Source organism: Liolophura sinensis, chromosome 11, assembly GCF_032854445.1.
Source record: "Liolophura sinensis isolate JHLJ2023 chromosome 11, CUHK_Ljap_v2, whole genome shotgun sequence".
Taxonomy (NCBI): domain Eukaryota; kingdom Metazoa; phylum Mollusca; class Polyplacophora; order Chitonida; family Chitonidae; genus Liolophura; species Liolophura sinensis.
In genome coordinates, this window is record NC_088305.1 from 27,414,218 (window position 1) to 27,435,085 (window position 20,868).

General features: G+C 41.0%; 1 protein-coding gene across 1 annotated transcript in view; it reads left to right on the forward strand.

Annotated features, from left to right (window-relative positions):
* Positions 1-20,028, forward strand: part of LOC135477583 (kinesin heavy chain-like) — a 36,609-nt gene extending 16,581 nt beyond the window's left edge. The window contains exons 11-25 of the mRNA XM_064757739.1: positions 1,435-1,583; positions 2,239-2,432; positions 3,271-3,546; positions 3,839-3,988; positions 4,446-4,637; positions 4,990-5,107; positions 7,784-7,970; positions 8,610-8,772; positions 9,276-9,347; positions 9,571-9,687; positions 10,246-10,382; positions 13,184-13,263; positions 13,730-13,832; positions 16,000-16,024; positions 17,922-20,028. Of these exons, the coding sequence (XP_064613809.1) occupies positions 1,435-1,583; positions 2,239-2,432; positions 3,271-3,546; positions 3,839-3,988; positions 4,446-4,637; positions 4,990-5,107; positions 7,784-7,970; positions 8,610-8,772; positions 9,276-9,347; positions 9,571-9,687; positions 10,246-10,382; positions 13,184-13,263; positions 13,730-13,832; positions 16,000-16,021 (1,960 nt within the window). The 3' untranslated portion in view covers positions 16,022-16,024; positions 17,922-20,028. The remainder of the gene's footprint in view (positions 1-1,434; positions 1,584-2,238; positions 2,433-3,270; positions 3,547-3,838; positions 3,989-4,445; positions 4,638-4,989; positions 5,108-7,783; positions 7,971-8,609; positions 8,773-9,275; positions 9,348-9,570; positions 9,688-10,245; positions 10,383-13,183; positions 13,264-13,729; positions 13,833-15,999; positions 16,025-17,921) is intronic.
* Positions 20,029-20,868: the final 840 nt, after the last annotated feature.

Below are 20,868 nucleotides of genomic sequence, written 5' to 3' on the forward strand. Positions count from 1 at the left end.
ATTGGACAGAGGTACGATAGTGTGCCTAGCCTCCAGTAATGACTCAGAAGCCACGTCCATACTGAGTCTCATGTTTGGACAGAGGTACGATAGTGTGCCCAGCCTCCAATAACGACTCAGTAACCACGTCCATACTGAGTCCCAAGTTTGGACAGAGGTACAATAGTGTGCTCAGCCTCCAGTAACGACTCAGAAACCACGTCCATACTGAGTCTCATGTTTGGACAGCGGTACGATAGTGTGCCCAGCCTCCAATAACGACTCAGAAGCCACGTCCATACTGAGTCTCAAAATTGGACAGAGGTACGATAGTGTGCCCAGCCTCCAGTAACGACTCAGAAACCACGTCCATACTGAGTCTCATGTTTGGACAGCGGTACGATAGTGTGCCCAGCCTCCAATAACGACTCAGAAACCACGTCCATACTGAGTCTCATGTTTGGACAGCGGTACGATAGTGTGCCCAGCCTCCAATAACAACTCAGAAGCCACGTCCATCCAGGAGAGTTTAGGAGGTAATGCCAGGACGACCATGATCATCTGCTGTTCCCCAGCCTCCTATAACGAGTCAGAAACCAAGTCCACACTCATGTTTGGACAGAGGTAAGATAGTGTGCCCAGCCTTCTATAACGAGTCAGAAACCAAGTCCACACTCATGTTTGGACAGAGGTACGATAGTGTGCTCAGCCTCCAGTAACGACTCAGAAACCACGTCCCTATCCATGTTTGGACAGAGATAAGATACTGTGTCCCACCTTTTATAATGAGTAAAAAGCCAAGTCCATGCTAATTTGTTGGATTGAGGTAAGATAATGTGTCCCACCTTCTATAATGAGTCAGAAACCACGTCCATATCCATGTTTGGACAGATATAAGATAGTGTGCCTCCCTTAATGAGTAAGAAACCAAGTTCACGCTTATATTTGGACAGAGGTAAGATAATAGCCTCGAGGGGCCTCTGTGGCTCAGTTGGTTAGCACGCTAGCGCAGCGTAATGACCCAGGAGTCTCTCACCAATGCGGCTGCTGTGAGTTCAAGTCCAGCTCATGCTGCCTTCCTTTCCGGTGGTAAGTGGGAAGGTCTGACAGCAACCTGCGGATGGTTGTGGGTTTCCCCGTGCTCTGTCCGGTTTCCACCCGCCATAATACTGGCCGCTGTCGTATAAGTGAAATATTCTTGAACAGCTGTCAGATAAATAAATAAATCATAGCCTAGAAGTCTTCAACACTTTTACTTCTACAGTCAACACTGACTGTATTTACTTTTAAATTTCGCCCCCAAAAGTTCAAATTTGGAGGCAAATAAAAGGTCGTAAAGTATTACTCTTGGTGCGGATGGCCTTTAAGCATGAATAATGTTTGAATATGTAGACAGTGCAGTTGTGTCCTCAATTTTGAAGGTATCTATATCATTGTTTGTGTTGTTTTCCTCAGAGCAAAGACGATCAAGAACGTTGTGACAGTGAACGAGGAGCTGACAGCAGAAGAGTGGAAGAGGCGCTACGAGAAAGAGAAGGAGAAGAATGCCAAGCTGAGAGGCATGCTGGCGAAGATGGATGCAGAGCTCCAGAAGTGGCGCAGTGGTACGCTTTATTCCTTGTCACCCTCCCTTCAGTATGTCACCTATAGGTTAAGTCTGAAAAATAATCCTTAGCCATAGGACAAGGAATCACAATTGGCTGTTCAACCATAATGGACACTCTTGGTCAATAATCAGAACGCCAATTCCCAAAATGACATATAACACAAACCACCAAAGAACTAAGAAAGTGCACAAGGTACGAAATTAGGTAATCATGCAAAGAGAATGGCAAGAGTGTCATGATGGAAAGACGCAAGGAATGTTCTTGGCAGATTAGTGAAATCAGTATTCAAAACGTGTACTGTGTTTGGTATATTTCAATTTTGAACAAAATATTCAGCATGCCAATTTTGTTGTATCCACAAGTAGCTGTCTTGCACATATATGTGTGTTTGCCATGAAGGCCTATACTGGCTCAGGCAGCTAAAGAGTTGTCCTTGCCACATACGAACCGGTCTGATTGTTTGAATCCAGCTTCCTGTTGAAAGGGCTGTGGTTGTCTCCTAGCATTCTGTTGGAAGGCTGTGGTTTTCTCATGGCACTCCAGTTTCCTTTTCTCCAAAGCCTGACACTTACCATATAATTGAAAAGTTTTGGCGTTGACCATCGTTCCAGTACACTGACAGATAAATGATATGTGTTGCTCTTCTTCACAGGTCAAACGGTGTCACAAGACGAGCAGATTGACCTTAAAGCAGAGACGGATGCTGCAACGCCTGGTGCTGCGGGCGACAAGACACAAGTGATCACGCAGGTGGCGGGTGCAGGTGCGGGAACATCAATCAGTGACATAGAGCGAGGCCAGTGGGAAGAGGAGAGACTGAAGCTGTATCAACAGCTTGATGACAAGGTCTGTAAAAGAGTGATATTGGCCATACCGAGCAGGTTACACGGGTGACTTCAGCCCCATCTATCAGTACTTATGCACTTCATTATTTCCATTTTGAAATTTGCTGTGGATTCCTTTACAAGTTCAGATGACTTTCTCACATGTATCAGTGGTTTGCTTATACATCTGAGTTAAGTTGGTCTCCCATAAGTATAGTTGGTTTCCCCACAAGTGTAGTTGGTTTCCTCATAAGTTTTGGTGATTTTATTGTGGTTTCTTCATGTTATCCTGGTTTCCTGTGGACTATATCCGGTTTCTGCAGACTATATCTGGTTTCCTGTGGACTATATCTGGTTGTATGCAGACTATGTCTTGTTTCCTGTGGACTATATCCGGTTCCTGCAGACTATATCTGGTTGCGTGCAGACTATGTCTTGTTTCCTTTGGACTATATCTGGTTTCCTGTGGACTATATCCGGTTCCTGCAGACTATATCTGGTTTCCTGTGGACTAAATCTGGTTGTGTGCAGATTATGTCTTGTTTCCTGTGGACTATATCCGGTTCCTGCAGACTATATCTGGTTTCCTGTGGACTATATCTGGTTGCGTGCAGACTATGTCTTGTTTCCTGCGGACTTTATTTGGTTTCTTGTGGACTACATTTGGTTTCTATCACCCATTAACTTGGCATCTGACACATTGAGGAGATTGTCTTGAGCAGCATCTTCACCTAAGTTGTAATAAAAGTGATCGGTCAAGTGCAGTTTATACATGCATTTTAGATTTTCAAGTTTTCATTATGCCAAGATCAGGCTATAATTTTACTGACTTTTTATTTTGATTGTTTAATCCTGCACAGGATGAAGAGATTAACAACCAATCACAGCTGATTGAGAAGCTGAAGGAGCAAATGCTAGAACAGGAAGACTTGATCTCCGCGTCCCGACGAGATTATGACAGCCTCCAGGCAGAGATGAACCGTATCCAAGGCGACAATGAGTCCGCCAAGGATGAGGTGAAGGAAGTTCTGCAGGCTTTAGAGGAGCTGGCAATGAACTACGATCAGAAGTCACAGGAAGTGGATAACAAGAACAAAGAAAACGAGTCCCTGAGCGAAGAACTTAGCAGCAAACTGGTGAGTTATTTTATCTCCATGACAGATTTTGCTCATGAGCTTGGTGTATTAGATGATGAAAAGTTAGTAGTTAAAGAAATAGTCCAAGAAATTAGTAAAACACCAGTCAGTCAATACCGTGAAAAGTGAATCTTCCGACAGAGACCAAGAAAAACATTGTGCTATTATTTAGAAAGGTAAAAATTTTGAGTGGGTTTTTTTTGTTTGCTTGTGGTTAAATAACATGTTCCGTCTATTAAAACTATACCCTATGAAAGCTGATGCTTACAGCAGTTTCTTGGGTTTGTTTCAGTCCACGCTGAACAGTGTGCAGAATGAACTCGACAGTCTCAAAGACTCAACACTTCACCAGAGGAAGAGAGTGACTGAAATGATGGCGAGTCTGCTCAAGGATCTAGGTGACATTGGAGGCATTGTGGGAGGAAATGCAGCTGAGAGCAAGGTAAGTGATGGATTCTGCCCAGAGGTATGGATAAGAATCAGAGTGCATTGTGGGAGTTCACTGGTAACAAGGTAAAATAGAGTTTTACAGGAAAACGTACATGTTGAATGAGATAATGGTGTTTTTGGGTGGTAATAAGGTTTTATAAGAATAAGACACTGGTGTTACATTGTGGGAGGACTTGTTCACTGATAAAAAGGTAAAGTGGAGTTTTCTGGGAGACGGTATGAGTAAGAACATAAGTGGTGCTTTGTGGGAGAAAGTGTTCACTGGTGCCAAGGTAAAGTTGTTTTGTTTTGTTTTTTCAGATGTGTTGCTCATTCAAAATTAACACTTGCTCACGCCTATTGGTAGTTTTGTCAAGACAGGATTTTAAATTTAGCTAGTGACTGGGCAGTTTTTGGAAAAAAATAAAAAACAGCCTTTTCAGTCACTCACACTGTGTTTGTGTTTGCAGCCTGATGTTGTTGCCAGTGAGAAAATTGAGGAAGAGTTCACCGTGGCTCGGCTTTACTTGAGTAAGATGAAATCTGAGGTAAAAACGCTCGTTAGCAGGTGTCAACAGCTGGAGGTGTTCCAGACGGACAATAACAAGAGACTGGAAGTGACTGAAAAGGATTTGTCTGACTGCAGACTTCTCATCCAGCAGGTATGTAGCAAGCTTGTACATTGAATGCAGCTACTATTGCAACACATGCACAACAACATGCAATGGGTATCTTCAAGTAGATTAACTAGGCCGCGAAATTCAGTAGAATCCTGATGCTGTGTTTTGACTAAGGTTTACTTCCATATTCCCCCACCACCACCACCTCCCTCCTGACTACAATGGCCGCGAGGTGTATGTATACTTGTAACTGGCCCCATGTAATGAGGTGTTAATCCATTTTATGTAACCTTCCGTCAAGTTTGAAAACAAGCTTGATGCAGGAGCTGTGCATATTTAGCATAGGATTATATTCTCTGAATTAGCCTGTTGTTGTTGTTGTTGTTGTTTGCAGCATGAGGCTAAGATCACAAGCCTCCAGGAATCCATGAAGGATACAGAGGTGAAGAAGAGAGAGCTGGAGGAGTCCCTGGACGCCCTCAACGAGGAGTGTGCTAAACTCAAGGCACAAGGTCAGGATACTTCCTTGACAGCTTACTTAATGTGCAGGGTGCTTAGAGAACACTGAGCTTCAGGTTTTAGATGACAGGGTTCACCAGTTACCCGTCCAACCATAGGAGGAGAAATCTATAATTGAAAGAAAAAATTTCAAAAGAGTACTTAAATTTGGACAGCTTTTTAGCTCGCCTGTACAAAGTATTTATTTATTTGATTGGTGTTTTACGCCGTACTCAAGAATATTTCACTTATACGACAGCGGCCAGCATAATGTTGAGTGGGAACTGGGCTAAGCCCGGTGGGAAACCCATGACCATCCGCAGGTTGCTGCAGACCTTCGCACATACAGCCTGAGAGGAAGCCAGCCTTAGCTGGACTTGAACTCACAGCGACCGCATTGGTGAGAGTCTTTTAAGTCATTTTGCTGCGCTAGCGAGCTAACCAGCTGAGTCACGGATGCCCCTGTACAGAGTAAGGACATGCATTGAAGATTAGGCTTGTTTTTTTGCTCCCGAGTCTAAGGTCTTCTGTGCACATTTTCTGATGGCAGGTTAAGCTTTTGGTGTTTAGGTTTTGTACATGTATGTAGGGCTATAACACATAGATTGAAGGTTATGCTTTTGTTTTTGCTCCCTATTCTAAGGTATGGTGTGTAAATGCACATTCTCAGATGGAAGGGTTAAACTGTTTTTTTAACTCTTGCGTAATAGCAATCATACGTGGATCTCCAACATACAGCGATAGAAAGTCATGTTTTGTTGTGTTTTTTGTTATATTTCTTCTCGCCTGTGTACATCTGCAAAGGGTCTGCTAATGGAAGGCTGAACTGTTTTATTGGTTTTAGTTTTATAGGCTCAGTGAATGTTTTTTAATGATTTTAATGATTAATTTCAATGATTTTGGTTGATACACTTTCGGTTCAAAAATTACCAGTTACATAAGCTTCAGTTTGTTTTCTGTAGTAAACACATTCTCTAGAAATTAAGCCTCCATGCAGGGTAACAATTTCTTGTATGCAGGGTTTCTTTGACTATTTCTTATGAGGTTTTATGGCCAGATTTACCATTTTTGTAATCAAGAAAGGTTTCGTGTAGGGCTACAATTTTTATGCACATGCTTACCTACATGTTGGAGAACAAGAAGGGTATTGGGTTTCTCTGGCAAATTTACCATTTTCCTGTTTTGTGGACATTATGCGCACAATCAGATTGACTTCATTCTGTTCTCCTGTAAACATGGATATCTACAAGCCTTTCTTGTAGAGCTACAGTTTCTTATGCATTCATTTATCTAGATAAGCTTTTTGTCTCTCTAGCTACTTTGGCAGATTTGTAGAGTGTAAGAATTTACCTTTGGTGTATGCGAATTTATCTGGTATACACAGTATCTGTAGAAAGCTTTTCTCATCTGTATTAGTACTAGGAGCCTATGACACTGGCCGATGCATGTGGCTTCCCATACTGTGACCGAATGTTTAAACCATTCACATTGACAGTGACTGTTGTCAGGGGAGTATATGCTCAGCCAATCAGAGGGCTGCAATGGCCACCCTTAGTACACAGATAGCCAATCATGGGAAGCGATATGCATATCAAAGACCACTTGAACACCCCACAATGAAGCTTTTGAACTACCATTACTTAACATTTGCTCAACCGTTCACAGTGTTAGAATTTTTCATGGATTGCCGCAAGCAGTTCACAATTTGCATATCAAAGACCACTGCCTCAGTTTTGTGCACGAACTCCCCTACAGTGACGTCTTTACCACCACAACACTTTACAACTTTTATCTTTATTCTGATTCCATTGTCTAGTTGACTGCTATAGCAGGTGGAGCTGGTGGGATTCTCTGATTCCGTTGTCTAGTTGACTGCTATAGCAGGCCAGCTGGTGGGATTCTCTGATTCCATTGTCTAGTTGACTGCTATAGCAGGTGGAGCTGGTGAGATTCTCTGATTCCATTGTCTAGTCGACTGCTATAGCAGGTGGAGCTGGTGGGATTCTCTGATTCCATTGTCTGATTGACTGCTATAGCAGGCCAGCTGGTGGGATTCTCTGATTCCATTGTCTAGTTGACTGCTATAGCAGGTGGAGCTGGTGGGATTCTCTGATTCCATTGTCTAGTTGATTCTCTGATTCCATTGTCTAGTTGACTGCTATAGCAGGTGGAGCTGGTGGGATTCTCTGATTCCATTGTCTAGTTGACTGCTATAGCAGGTGGAGCTGGTGGGATTCTCTGATTCCGTTGTCTAGTTGACTGCTATAGCAGGCCAGCTGGTGGGATTCTCTGATTCCGTTGTCTAGTTGACTGCTATAGCAGGTGGAGCTGGTGGGATTCCCTGATTCCATTGTCTAGTCGACTGCTATAGCAGGTGGAGCTGGTGGGATTCTCTGATTCCATTGTCTAGTTGACTGCTATAGCAGGTGGAGCTGGTGGGATTCTCTGATTCCATTGTCTAGTTGACTGCTATAGCAGGTGGAGCTGGTGGGATTCTCTGAATGCCTTGTTTAACATGGCAGAAGAGTTTTGGGGAGCTTTGGGACAATGACCTACGTCGTTTTGGGGGCATTATTAAAAAAGTATTCCACATTGAAAAGCCACTTATAATTGTAGTATTCAATCTATGGCGCTTCAAAACATGTTGTACAAGGAATTCCTGACCTGATTTCCGTATTTGTGTTTTACAGAACAAGTTCAGGTGGCGACATTATCCCAGCAGGCCAAGGAGACAAGTGATGAGCTGAAGAATGTACGAGACGTACGCGCTGCACTGGAGACGCAGATGGAGAACCATCGCGAGCAGCACCACAAGCAGCTCACTGCGCTCAGAGATGAGATCTCTGAGAAACACAGCATGATTGAACAGCTGAAAGAGTGAGTTGTCTCCCCTAGTTATTCTGATTATGTACTTGCGGATTTGTGCTGAAATGTCAGTGGCTTAAACATGTATTTAGAAAGAAGGCCTTTGATGCTTTAACTGTTGAGGCCATGTGTGCTAGCAATGCCTAGTGAGGTAATGATTGTATGAAAATATTTGCAATTGTTAAGATGTAGTGAAAAATGAGAAATGCCCTGATGTGGCTGAGCAGTTAAGAGAGTAGGCTTTGTTGGCATGTACGCACTCTACGTGTGCTTAGATTGAAGGCAAGTACTTGTCAGCCCCATTTGCAGTGCATTGTTATTGGATGGGAAGCCTCATGCCAGGTGTCCTGAGTCAGTTCATACCAAAGACTGAAAATGATACTTACTGCTGTTTCATTTGATGCTCAGCACTGAAAGGTTATCAGTATAATGCGACTTGGTAGGGTGTCATGTCTGGTGTCTTCAGCATGAGGCATTACTATACAAAAATCTCAGCATTGTGACCAGCCTAGTACAGTGGTACACGATTATGACATGTTTGTTTAAACTTGCCATTGGGTCGCCTCTGTTTTCCTCAACTCACATAACTGATTGCCATGAATGTGCTGTTAAGCTACAATCAGATAAATATTTTAAAAATGTGTCTTTTAGTACAAACCAGAAGCTGGCTTTGGCCCAAGAGAAGCTGCAGGCTGACTATGACAAGCTGAAGCAGGAAGAGAGTGAGAAGTCAGCCAGACTGGCAGAACTCTCTCTGCAGATGGACCGTCGTGAACAGGCCAAGCAGGACCTGAAAGGACTCGAGGAGACAGTGGTATGTACAGCTGCACACCTTGTACGCTTGGCCAGAAAGCTTTGCTGGGGATGTCATTAGTATTGTAATGAGGGGAGGTTATGAAAATTTTGTGTTGTGAGTACATCAGTAAAAAACATGCAGGACTGGCTGCAATTATCTCAAACATATTTAACTTTTTTCACTCCTGTTTTTGTTTGCATAAATGGGGTATGTGCTGGGAACCAGGGGAGCCTGAGGAGGCGGGGGTTGGTAGTAAAGGTTAAGAAAATGCCATTAGTGATACTTTATGAATCCTTCCCACTGTCCAACTGTTCATTTAGAGATTTCCTGTTTGGTCCTAATTTTTTGCATCACATACTGAAATGTACATGGAATTGCTGAAGTAAAATTACATGTATGTCAGATTTATATGTGAGTTTTGTCATTTAGAATTTGTCACGTCTGTGCATTCCCTTGTCAAGTTTGAGTAGTTTAGAGACAAATTACTTATTGAGTGATTGTTCACATGTTTATTATTTCAGGCAAAGGAGCTTCAGACCTTACACAACCTGAGGAAACTCTTCGTACAGGATCTCCAGAATCGTGTCAAGAAGGTGAGAAAACAGGGTCTCCCACAAGACAAACTAAGTCACTGAGACAAAAGAAAACAAAGTTACTATCTGTTGTCTGATGAAGAGTTGAGAAAGTCTCCAAAGCTTGGGATTCAGTTACCTTTGCGTGGCCAGTCATAGATTAGGTACATTATACTGAATGATTATGTATAGACAGTATTAATACCCTTTTTCTCTTTATTTATTCTCTTTGTCTTTGCTCCAGTCTGTGAACAAGAAAGAAGAAGAAGAAGATGAGGAGACAGGAGGAAGCGCTGCCCAGAAACAAAAGATTGTATTCCTGGAGAACAACCTGGACCAGCTGACAAAGGTCCACAAACAGGTAAACACACTTGGTGACAAAGGTCCACAAACTGGTAAACACATGAGCTGACAAAGGTCCACAAACAGGTAAACAGACTTGGTGACAAAGGTCCACAAACAGGTAAACACACGAGCTGGCAAAGGTCCACAAACAGGTGAACACCCTTGGTGACACAGGTCTGCAAACAGGTAAACACACCAGCTGACAGAGGTCCACGAACAGGTAAACACACTTGGTGACACAGGTCCACAAACAGATTAACAGCACAGCTGACTAAGGTCCACAAACAGGTAAACAGACTTGGTGACACAGGTCCACAAACAGGTAAACAGCACAGCTGACAAAGGTCCACAAACAGGTAAACAGACTTGGTGACACAGGTCTGCAAACAGGTAAACAGCACAGCTGACAAAGGTCCACAAACAGGTAAACAGACTTGGTGACACAGGTCCACAAACAGGTAAATACACTTGGTGATACCGGTCTGCAAATAGGTAAGTAATTTGGATAGTTGGTGACAGTCGACACATGATAATTTTGAAAAGCTTTTACAACCTGTTTATTTTCTCTTCCCAGTTGGTGCGTGATAACGCTGATCTGAGATGCGAGTTGCCGAAGCTGGAGAAGAGACTGAGGGCAACAATGGAGAGAGTTAAGTCCCTTGAGACAGCCCTGAAGGAGGCTAAAGAGGGCGCTATGAGGGACAGGAAGAGGTGTGTAGGGCCGATGTTGTAATTATCGTTCCTGATACCAGCTTCGGTAGAACACTAACCCGTGGTGTTCATAATAGGCTGAAACCTAACTGGGGAAACCTGAAACTTGACGTGAAATATGTAAAATGCCATCCAATGTAAGCATATTTAAGGTTATGCACATGGTGTGCGACTTTGGACATTGTGGAAAACACAAAAAAAAAAAATTCCTGACACCCAATTCTAGAGGTAAATTGGGCTTGAATTGGATAAATCTTACTGTGCACTTCAGATGGTTTACGCGGTAATAATTGACGGTTTTTAGCCTGTTCCTACGTCCTAACCTCGAGATGGTAAAATGGAGAGGGATTTGGGCAGATTTTTAGCATACCTCATTTCACCAAAGATTTGAAGATTTTTTGTGAAAATAACATTTAAGGTAGGACACAGGATTTGGGAATACTAAACAAACCAACATGTGGTGATATATTTTGATTGTTGTGAAATCTAGACTAACCAAGTGGTAGAGGGTAGAACTGTTGTGGAAAGTTCTAGTTTTGATGAAAGTAAATGAACTACTAATGTGTGTTTTTTTTTTTGCTGTGCTGTGTTTTGGGCTTTCGTAGCTCATTTCCTTCATTTTGGATTTCCTCAGTTTGTTATAGAGTATAAACTATTATTGCCGAGAGGTCAGTTTCAGACTTTTTGACCACATTTTGGAGAGCGAATGTCTTAGTTATTGTAGCAAGTACTTTTATGATCTTGTAGTTTTGAAAGTGGCTTAACTACTACACTCAGATATTAAAGGTAGGCAGAATGGACACTGATTGGCTGAGAGTACAGATGTATGTCCTGGGTTAAACCTTGCAGCCTTGTGCACCCTTAAATGAATCAGACATATCCAAAAAAAAATTTTTTGAGGAATACAGAATCAACGTTAATTGATTGACAATTAAGATAGGATTTCCCGGCTTAAGGCTTGCAACCTTTGTCACACTTGAATAAATCTGCCATCTCTCTCTCACACCAACCAATGAGAAACAGTTCTGCACCCTTTTAAGACAGCCTTAGCCTGGACTGGCCTATCTCTCACACCAACCAATGAGAAACAATTCTGCACCCTTTTAAGCCAGCCTTAGCCTGGACTGGCCTATCTCTCACACCAACCAATGAGAAACAATTCTGCATCCGTTTAAGCCAGCCTCAGCCTGGACTGGCCTATCTCTCACAAAAACCAATGAGAAAACAAATCTGCATCCTTTTAAGCCAGCCTCAGCCTGGACTGGCCTATCTCTCACACCAACCAATGAGAAACAGTTCTGCACCCTTTATAGACAGCCTTAGCCTGGACTGGCCTATATCTCACACCAACCAATGAGAAATGATTCTGCATCCTTTTAAGACAGCCTCAGCCTGGACTGGCCTGTCTCTCACACCAACCAATGAGAAAACAATTCTGCATCCTTTTAAGCCAGCCTCAGCCTGGACTGGCCTATCTCTCACACCAACCAATGAGAAACAATTCTGCATCCTTTAAGCCAGCCTCAGCCTAAACTGGCCTATCACTCACACCAACTAATGAGAAACAATTCTGCACCCTTTTAAGACAGCCTTAGCCTGGACTGGCCTATCTCTCACACCAACCAATGAGAAACAATTCTGCATCCTTTTAAGCCAGCCTCAGCCTGGACTGGCCTATCTCTCACAAAAACCAATGAGAAAACAAATCTGCATCCGTTTAAGCCAGCCTCAGCCTGGACTGGCCTATCTCTCACACCAACCAATGAGAAACAGTTCTGCACCCTTTATAGACAACCTTAGCCTGGACTGGCCTATATCTCACACCAACCAATGAGAAACAATTCTGCATCCTTTTAAGCCAGCCTCAGCCTGGACTGGCCTGTCTCTCACACCAACCAATGAGAAACTATTCTGCATCCTTTTAAGACAGCCTCAGCCTGGACTGGCCTGTCTCTCACACCAACCAATGAGAAACAATTCTGCATCCTTTAAGCCAGCCTCAGCCTAAACTGGCCTATCACTCACACCAACTAATGAGAAACAATTCTGCACCCTTTTAAGACAGCCTCAGCCTAAACTGGCCTATCACTCACACCAACCAATGAGAAACAATTCTGCATCCTTTTAAGACAGCCTCAGCCTGGACTGGCCTATCTCTCACACCAACCAATGAGAAACAATTCTGCACCCTTTTAAGCCAGCCTTAGCCTGGACTGGCCTATCTCTCACACCAACCAATGAGAAACAATTCTGCATCCTTTTAAGCCAGCCTTAGCCTGGACTGGCCTGTCTCTCACACCAACCAATGAGAAACAGTTCTGCACCCTTTATAGACAACCTTAGCCTGGACTGGCCTATCTCTCACACCAACCAATGAGAAACAATTCTGCACCCTTTTAAGACAGCCTTAGCCTGGACTGGCGTATCTCTCACACCAACCAATGAGAAACAATTCTGCATCCTTTTAAGCCAGCCTCAGCCTGGACTGGCCTATCTCTCACACCAACCAATGAGAAACAATTCTGCACCCTTTTAAGCCAGCCTTAGCCTGGACTGGCCTGTCTCTCACACCAACCAATGAGAAATGATTCTGTACGACATTAAGAGTTTTTGGATCTGCCAGACCGCTTTACCTGTACTTTTTTGTTATGAGCCTGTAGTTATGTGATATTGAAGGTAATTTCTCTACCCCACAAGTTATCAACATGAGTTAGGCAGAATTATGAATTCTGATATGAGGGCTGTCTGATATTATGAGCCTGTGCTTACATGATATTGAAGATTATGTCTTTACCTGTCAGGTATCAACACGAGGTGGACAGAATTAAGGAGGCGGTCAGACAGAAGAATCTAGCCCGTAGAGGTCATGCAGCCCAGATTGGTGAGGCTTTGGTTAATGTATCAGGAACACAAGCTTTGTTTTGGTCAGGGATTTGTACGATATTTCAATACTGGTATGGAAATTGTGGCGCATTCATTTTCCCATGAAACTATTGTGAGAAAGTGTGAAAGTATCCAATGCAGCACTTGATGTGTATCATTAAGATAACAGAGTAATGTCCCTTTAATACATGAATTTGCGTCTTCGCAACATGAGGTCTACAAACTCATTCTTTATCCTTTTTATAGATTTTGGATTAGCAGTATAGAGCGAACTTTACAGACTAAACTTCCCAATCTTGTTATATGATGAAAGAATGAACACCTTTGAAATAAATATATTCAGAAGGTTGACGTAATTGCTTAGAGATAATTTTTATTAGTTTATATCCTGGAACATTTTGAACAACAGTCATGGAATGTGACCATTTTTTTGAGGTCACTCACAATGAGTTTTACCTTTTCAGCTAAACCAATCCGTGCTGGTCAGCACCCAGGTGCCCCAGGAACTGGGATTCGCGGAGGGGGCGGTGGCATGTCCCAGAACGGACCAGTCACAGAAAGCAAGGCGTAAGTCAGGACTTCTGTATAGCACTTCTATAGTACTGTGTGATAGAAAACAGTCGTAGCAGCCTTGTACTCTGCCAGTCACACACCTTACAGTACAGTGTGATAGACTAGAGTTGTACTCTACCAGCCACACATCTTACGTCACAGGGTTATAGAATACAGTCGTAGCAGCCATGTACTCTGCCAAACACACACCTTACAGTACAGTGTGGTTGATAACAGTCATAACATCGTTACAGTGTACCAGTCAGGCACAGACCTTACAGTAATTTGTGATTGATTACAATCATAACATCCTTACAGCGTACCAGTCAGGCACAGACCTTTCAGTAATTTGTGATTGATTACAATCATAACATCCTTACAGTGTACCAGTCAGGCACAGACATTACAGTAATTTGTGGTTGATTACAATTATAACATCCTTACAGCGTAGCAGTCAGGCACAGACATTACAGTAATTTGTGATTGATTACAATCATAACATCCTTGCAGCGTACCAGTCAGGCACAGACATTACAGTAACTTGTGATTAATCACAATCATAACATCTTTACAGCGTAGCAGTCAGGCACAGACATTACAGTAATTTGTGATTGATTACAATCATAACATCCTTACAGTGTACCAGTCAGGCACAGACCTTACAGTAATTTGTGATTGATTACAATCATAGCATCTTTACAGCGTAGCAGTCAGGCACAGACATTACAGTAATTTGTGATTGATTACAATCATAACATCCTTGCAGCGTACCATTCAGGCACAGACATTACAGTAATTTGTGATTGATTACAATCATAACATCCTTACAGTGTACCAGTCAGGCACAGACATTACAGTAATTTGTGATTGATTACAATTATAACATCCTTACAGTGTACCAGTCAGGCACAGACATTACAGTAATTTGTGATTGATTACAATCATAACATCCTTGCAGCGTAGCAGTCAGGCACAGACATTACAGTAATTTGTGATTGATTACAATCATAACATCCTTGCAGCGTAGCAGTCAGGCACAGACATTACAGTAATTTGTGATTGATTACAATCATAACATCCTTACAGCGTAGCATTCAGGCACAGACATTACAGTAATTTGTGATTGATTACAATCATAACATCCTTGCAGCGTACCAGTCAGGCACAGACCTTACAGTAATTTGTGATTGATTACAATCATAGCATCTTTACAGCGTAGCAGTCAGGCAAAGATATTACAGCAATTTGTGATTGATTACAATCATGACATCCTTACAGCGTAGCAGTCAGGCACAGACCTTACAGTAATTTGATTCCCAGTGCAGTACAGTGTGATTGATTACAATCATGACATCCCTAGTGTACTAGGTACATGTGCTTAAGTACAGCGTGGCTGACTTCGGTCATAATATCCCACAATGCACCGGTCTCAGAGAGTAGGGCATTCATCGTCTTCTACAGTGCAGTTTCTAAAATTGCGACATTTACACGAAACAGTTTTGTGTAATTCCTTTTTACACCAAAAAATATTACAGTATTTTTACAATTTAGCAATATATTACAATCAAAAATGTAATAAAAGAATGCGAAAAGAAATTGTTACAATGTAGTATAGTCTCACTGGTACACTGAAGTATACTTTTCTTTATAGAAACTACAATACAAAGTGTTGCACTACAGTAGTGATCTAAGTTTTTACAGTCAGTACTATGTAACTTTTGCAGTTGCAGTCAGTTGTTTTTAAAAATGAATTCCATCCCATGGAACATATTTATTTTCAAGAACAATTCCAAAGACCTGGTTAGAGAATGTGTAGTGCAGTGCAAGTTTTGGAACATTCATCTGCCGAATATAAAGCTGTTAAGTTACTGTTGTATGACTGAGGCATCTGAGATTGCATTGCTTAAGCATGATGTTTTGTTCTTGCAATTTAAATTTGCTTGTGTGATCAAGAAAAATTGGCAGAAATGTTTGTGTGTTTGATACAAGTTTTGTATCCACAAGACTTCAAGTGACTTGACATACGGCGCAGATGCTTCTAAATGTTGTACAGTTTCGACTGATTTTATTTTTGGCATGTTTGCTTTCATTAGGTGTTTGCATCCTTGAAGTCATGGCATTAAAAAACGAGCTATTCCTGCAATGTTTTTAATTTATTTTTGTTAACTGTAATTTTCAACAGTCATTCCACGCTTATCAACTAGTAGGTGAGATATTCTGGGTGTGCACCAAGTCAAATCCTTTAGAAAAATACTACATATATGTGTGTAATGCTTTTGCTTATGATTTTACATCCCTGTGTGTGTGTGTGTGTCTTGTTTGCTTACATGTTTGCTTACATGTGGGTTTGAGAGAGTAGGAATTTGTGTTTACTCTATAAAAGAATCTATTTCTGATTCTCTGTTAAGTCCTAGTTTTATGTGGGTCTATAATCTGTTGTTTGGAGACCCCTTATTTGTTCTGTGAGTGTGGTATAAAAATTGCTACTGTGCACATGTAGATGTAATCTAATGATATCCTGGGAAAATTAGGCAGAATATTGAAAATCCAGATATTTGAGGCTCACTATTTGCAAGTCAGCTAAAGGGTTGTTTTCACCTCCACCTATCTGCTCCAGACCAAGCTCAGATTTATCTGATTTATCTGTTATCCAGTGGGTCTAAGGGTTTATTGTGCACGCTTCAGTATCGCCACCATCCGCAGGTGCTGACAGACCTTCCCACGTATGGCTGGAGAGGAAGCCAGCATGAGCTGGACTTCATCTCACAGCAGCCGTGTTGGTGAGAGGCTCCTTGGTTATTGTGCCGTCCTGGCACGCTAACCTTCATGGCCACGGAGGCCTCAAAAAATTTTGAGTGCTCTGTTAGACATGAGTCAGATAATTTAATGAATGTTAATGGTGTATTTCACCTAGAGTTTAGCATTTGTATGATTTGTATGGTTTTATTAATTTCTTATCAGAAAAACTTTAATTGTTGGCACCAAAAGTATTTTTTTTAAGTGCATTTATACATTCCAAACTTTATGCAAAATACATTACATCTGACAAAGAAACTGTGAAATGAAGGTGCAGCTTAAAGTTGGGATGTACATGTAAATATAGCAAGCATTTCCTATTCTGGTGCTCCAGCCGTAAGTGGGGAGATCTGCCAGCAACCTGCGGATGGTCGTGGGTTTCCCCCGGGCTGTGCCCAGTTTCCACCCACCATAATGCTGGCCGCCGTCGTATAAGTGAAATATTCTTGAGTACGGCGTAAAACACCAATCAAATAAATAAATAAATCCTATTCTGGTGTGGTTGTCAGTGTGTTGTGTTGTGTGGTGAGGAAGCTAGCCCTAAGGATCACCACAAAGCCTACACCTTGGTTTGCACATTTTGTCCATTGTAATTTTAACTGCTTTCATTACTTCATCATGTCCTTTGTTGCTTAATAGCTGGTGGCCATTGTGTGTATTTATCTTTTATTTATGTGTCTTTGATAAAGTGCTATAGATCCTACCTTGTGTTTGGGGCATTTTGTGGGTATAGTTTGGTTAATTGATCTTACATTTGAGTGAACATTTAAGATTCAAGAAACAATTCAATTGAAACAAAAAGAACATTGAAATGATCATACCTGTTCTTGCTGTCATCATGTAGTCACATAAGATATTTCAGATATGTTTCTCTTTAGCAGCTTGGTATTATTTTTAAACTATCTTCACAATGTATTGTTTTTAAACTAGCTTCACATTTTTTTTGGTTAAACGGTTATACACAATTCAAGCAGTATGATTTTCATTGGCATGGCCTTGAATCCGTTTTCAAAGCCAAAAGCATAAGAAGGGCAAAGTTTGTGGCAAAATGGTTCAGACATGTTGGCACAATATTTGTGATTAACTTAAAATCAGATCTACTAAGTGATGAGTCAGGAGGAGGAATGGCAACTAACTTTGGTGCGAGTTGTCGAAAGATTACCTGTTCAGAGCACCATTTTTGTCTGTTCAGGTATTCAGACTTTTGAACTCTTCAATGCAGAAGCTGTTTTAAGCTGACGTTTCCGTCTATACAGGTGTCTGAAATCCTTTTAATGATGCTTATTTTCTGTTTTCTTTTCTCACCAGATAAACCAGCTGTGCCAGAACTCCAGTGAGTAACAGTGGATGCCACTTCTAGCCTATAGGCGTGCATATTTCAGAGGAGCTACAGCGGTCGCTTTTTTTCCATGGGGAAAAATGCAATTTCTTCTGCGACCATGTTGTCCGTTTTTGACGCTTTGTATAAAATAACACCAGGGCAAGTTTTTTTGTAGCATTCCTTAAGCTTTCTGTGTGTGTGCATAAACTTGGCAACAATCCACCATCTGAAATAGAACACCCAGCCCTTACAGGAAAATCTAGACTACTTTGGAAAGGGACAAGAAGTACCTGTCTATCCCAGACTGTCTCGCATTTACATGTGCCCTTGGGACTGTTTGGTAACATAGAATGAATTCTGGAGAGAAAAAGGGGAAAGGATATTTACAACTGGTGAAAATGTATTGCGATATAAGATGGCATGGTGCTCCATTAGTAATGTAAACATTTTGACCTAGTGGTTTAAGTTTAGATACGTGTAGTTTGGCCGAAAACATGGAATAGATTTGAAAATAAAGATGTGACTGGGTAGGCCAGAATTGGTATTCTACCACTGTGTTAAGCATCCATTCTGAACGAAGTATTTCCAGACAGTCCCTTGATCATAAGTAAGTACAAGACAGTCTGGGATTTTAGAGACTGGACAATTTTTGGATTTTGTGCAGTTCCCCCTCACTCTCTTCATTCTGTATATACAAGACAACTATTTATAGACTTGGTGTTTAATATATGAATATATGTTCATCTATACGTAAATACATACATGCATATATATATATATATGAAATCTCACATGCCACAACCTTTATATTTAAAATTATAGGTATGTGCTATATTTCAATTCACCATTTTACAATTGGGTATAGCTCTACATGGGAAACTGTGAACCGAAACAATATTGTGACAGAGCTTTTTTGATTCAACATGGTCAAAGTAAATTCCTGCATTTTAACAGCTGCTGAAAGCCACATATGGATGAAGATACTGTAATGCTTTACAACATGGAGATGCATATAACATCTCAGTTTTTTGCACCAGTGTGATATATGTGAAATAAATAGATTTCTCTAAATTTGTCAGATATGTATAGGGACAGATTTAGCAAGGTTTTGTGCAGTCTCCTATGGGGGTGTGCACGATATAAAACCAGGTTTTCCTTATCTGAAATATTTGAGATTTTGACCACCTGTTATCAGACTAGTCTGGCATCTGGGTCACCCTTGGGTTTGACAGCTGTATCACCTGTTGGGATAGGTGTTGTACACGACATCTGGATGACTCCCTTAAACACAGAATGGCCAACATAGCAACATGGGCTTTATCACTGCTAGAAAGACACTGAGATACTCATTAATTTCAGTTATCAAATTGTTTTTCTGCAGAGCTTACATGTTCAGATTTCATAATACTTCTAGCCTAGGCCTTCAAAAGTTAATAATTTTCCATATTTACTAAATTGCAATACACACAATAAAAAGAGAGAGAAATGATACCAATAGATCTAAGCCAAAGACACCCCAAAGTGACCCAGATTGCCAATAGCACTGTCTGAAATGGAACACTATCAATGTTTTTTCGATGACCCTTCTTGCCACTGTAGCAAGAGCAATGGAGGTCATACTTTCGCACAAGCTTCACTATTTCCCATTTCCCATCAAATAATTGGAATTTGCAAGTCACCAGTACCTTGCCGGGAACACGACCAACTGGTACCTTTCTGCAGAACATGATTGTATGGTCCAGTTGAACTTGGCTTTATAGATTGACGGACACCAACCCTAAAAATTGTCTTTCTTTAGCCGAACAAGGTTATTACCTCTTGTCTCCGTTTAACTGAGTGGTGTACTTTATTGAATTCTTCAGTTTTGTTCAAAACCTTTTTTCGTGACTTGTAATTTTCTGCCAGAAACTGTCATGTTGGATTTTTAAGTTAATGGTCACGTGCTGTGAAATCTAAGACCGTCATTTTATGTTCCTTTAATTCTCTTGAACTCGTTATGAGGCTCTGGTCTTATTCTTTACTGATTATGGTGCTTAAAGATTGTTGATTACTTGTCATATTTGTGTGGAGTTGTATGTTTGTTTGTTTTTTTTTTTTGTTTTTCATTTTTTATTATTCTTATTTATTTATTCTTACTGTTCGTTTCAATGGCCTTGACCTTGTATAATTTTGATTCATACCACTCAAAAGTTCGGTGTTGGAAAGGCTTTCATTGGGGAACATGTGTCCAATAATTAAACATGGTGAGAAAATCCGAAATGTTTCAGGTAGATAAAACACACAGAAGAGAACAAATAACTGGATTTGTTAGTTGTTGTAAGTTATCACCTTTGTGATATATGTCATTATGACTTAATGACATTTTTTTTTTAATAAAAGGTGGCATGTGTTGAAAGGGAGCTTAGTTTCTAATGAATAAGCACTAGCCAGACACCAGTGTCAGTTACATCATTTCAGAACAAGGAGTCGATTTCACCGCCTTTTTCACTTTTGGCAGAATCGTAGATTTAAATATAACGAAAAGCATGTGATACCAATAGTTCAAATTGTTGAGCATTTTACCTTCTGTACATTTCCGTACTTTTGGCATTTGAGGGTAAAACCAAAAAGCAGGCCTTTAGAACGGGGTCTCATAATTTGGCTCGTGTGGAATTGGTCCCTTGGCAACCAGATTGCATAGTTGTCAGGTAGAACATATATATCACATATATATACACATTACCACGTGTATTGTTTAGTGTTTCCTTCAGACTGTTTATTATTTTCTTATAAACTGGGTGAATTTTACCGATTTCCTTCAACATCTATCTTCACTGTTGCCATTTTATTGCCATGAATTGAGAGCAAATATTTAAACATATTAATAAGCCTTTTGAAAACATTGTCATTTTACACGGTGGACACTACCTGCGATAATTTATTTTACCGTATTTT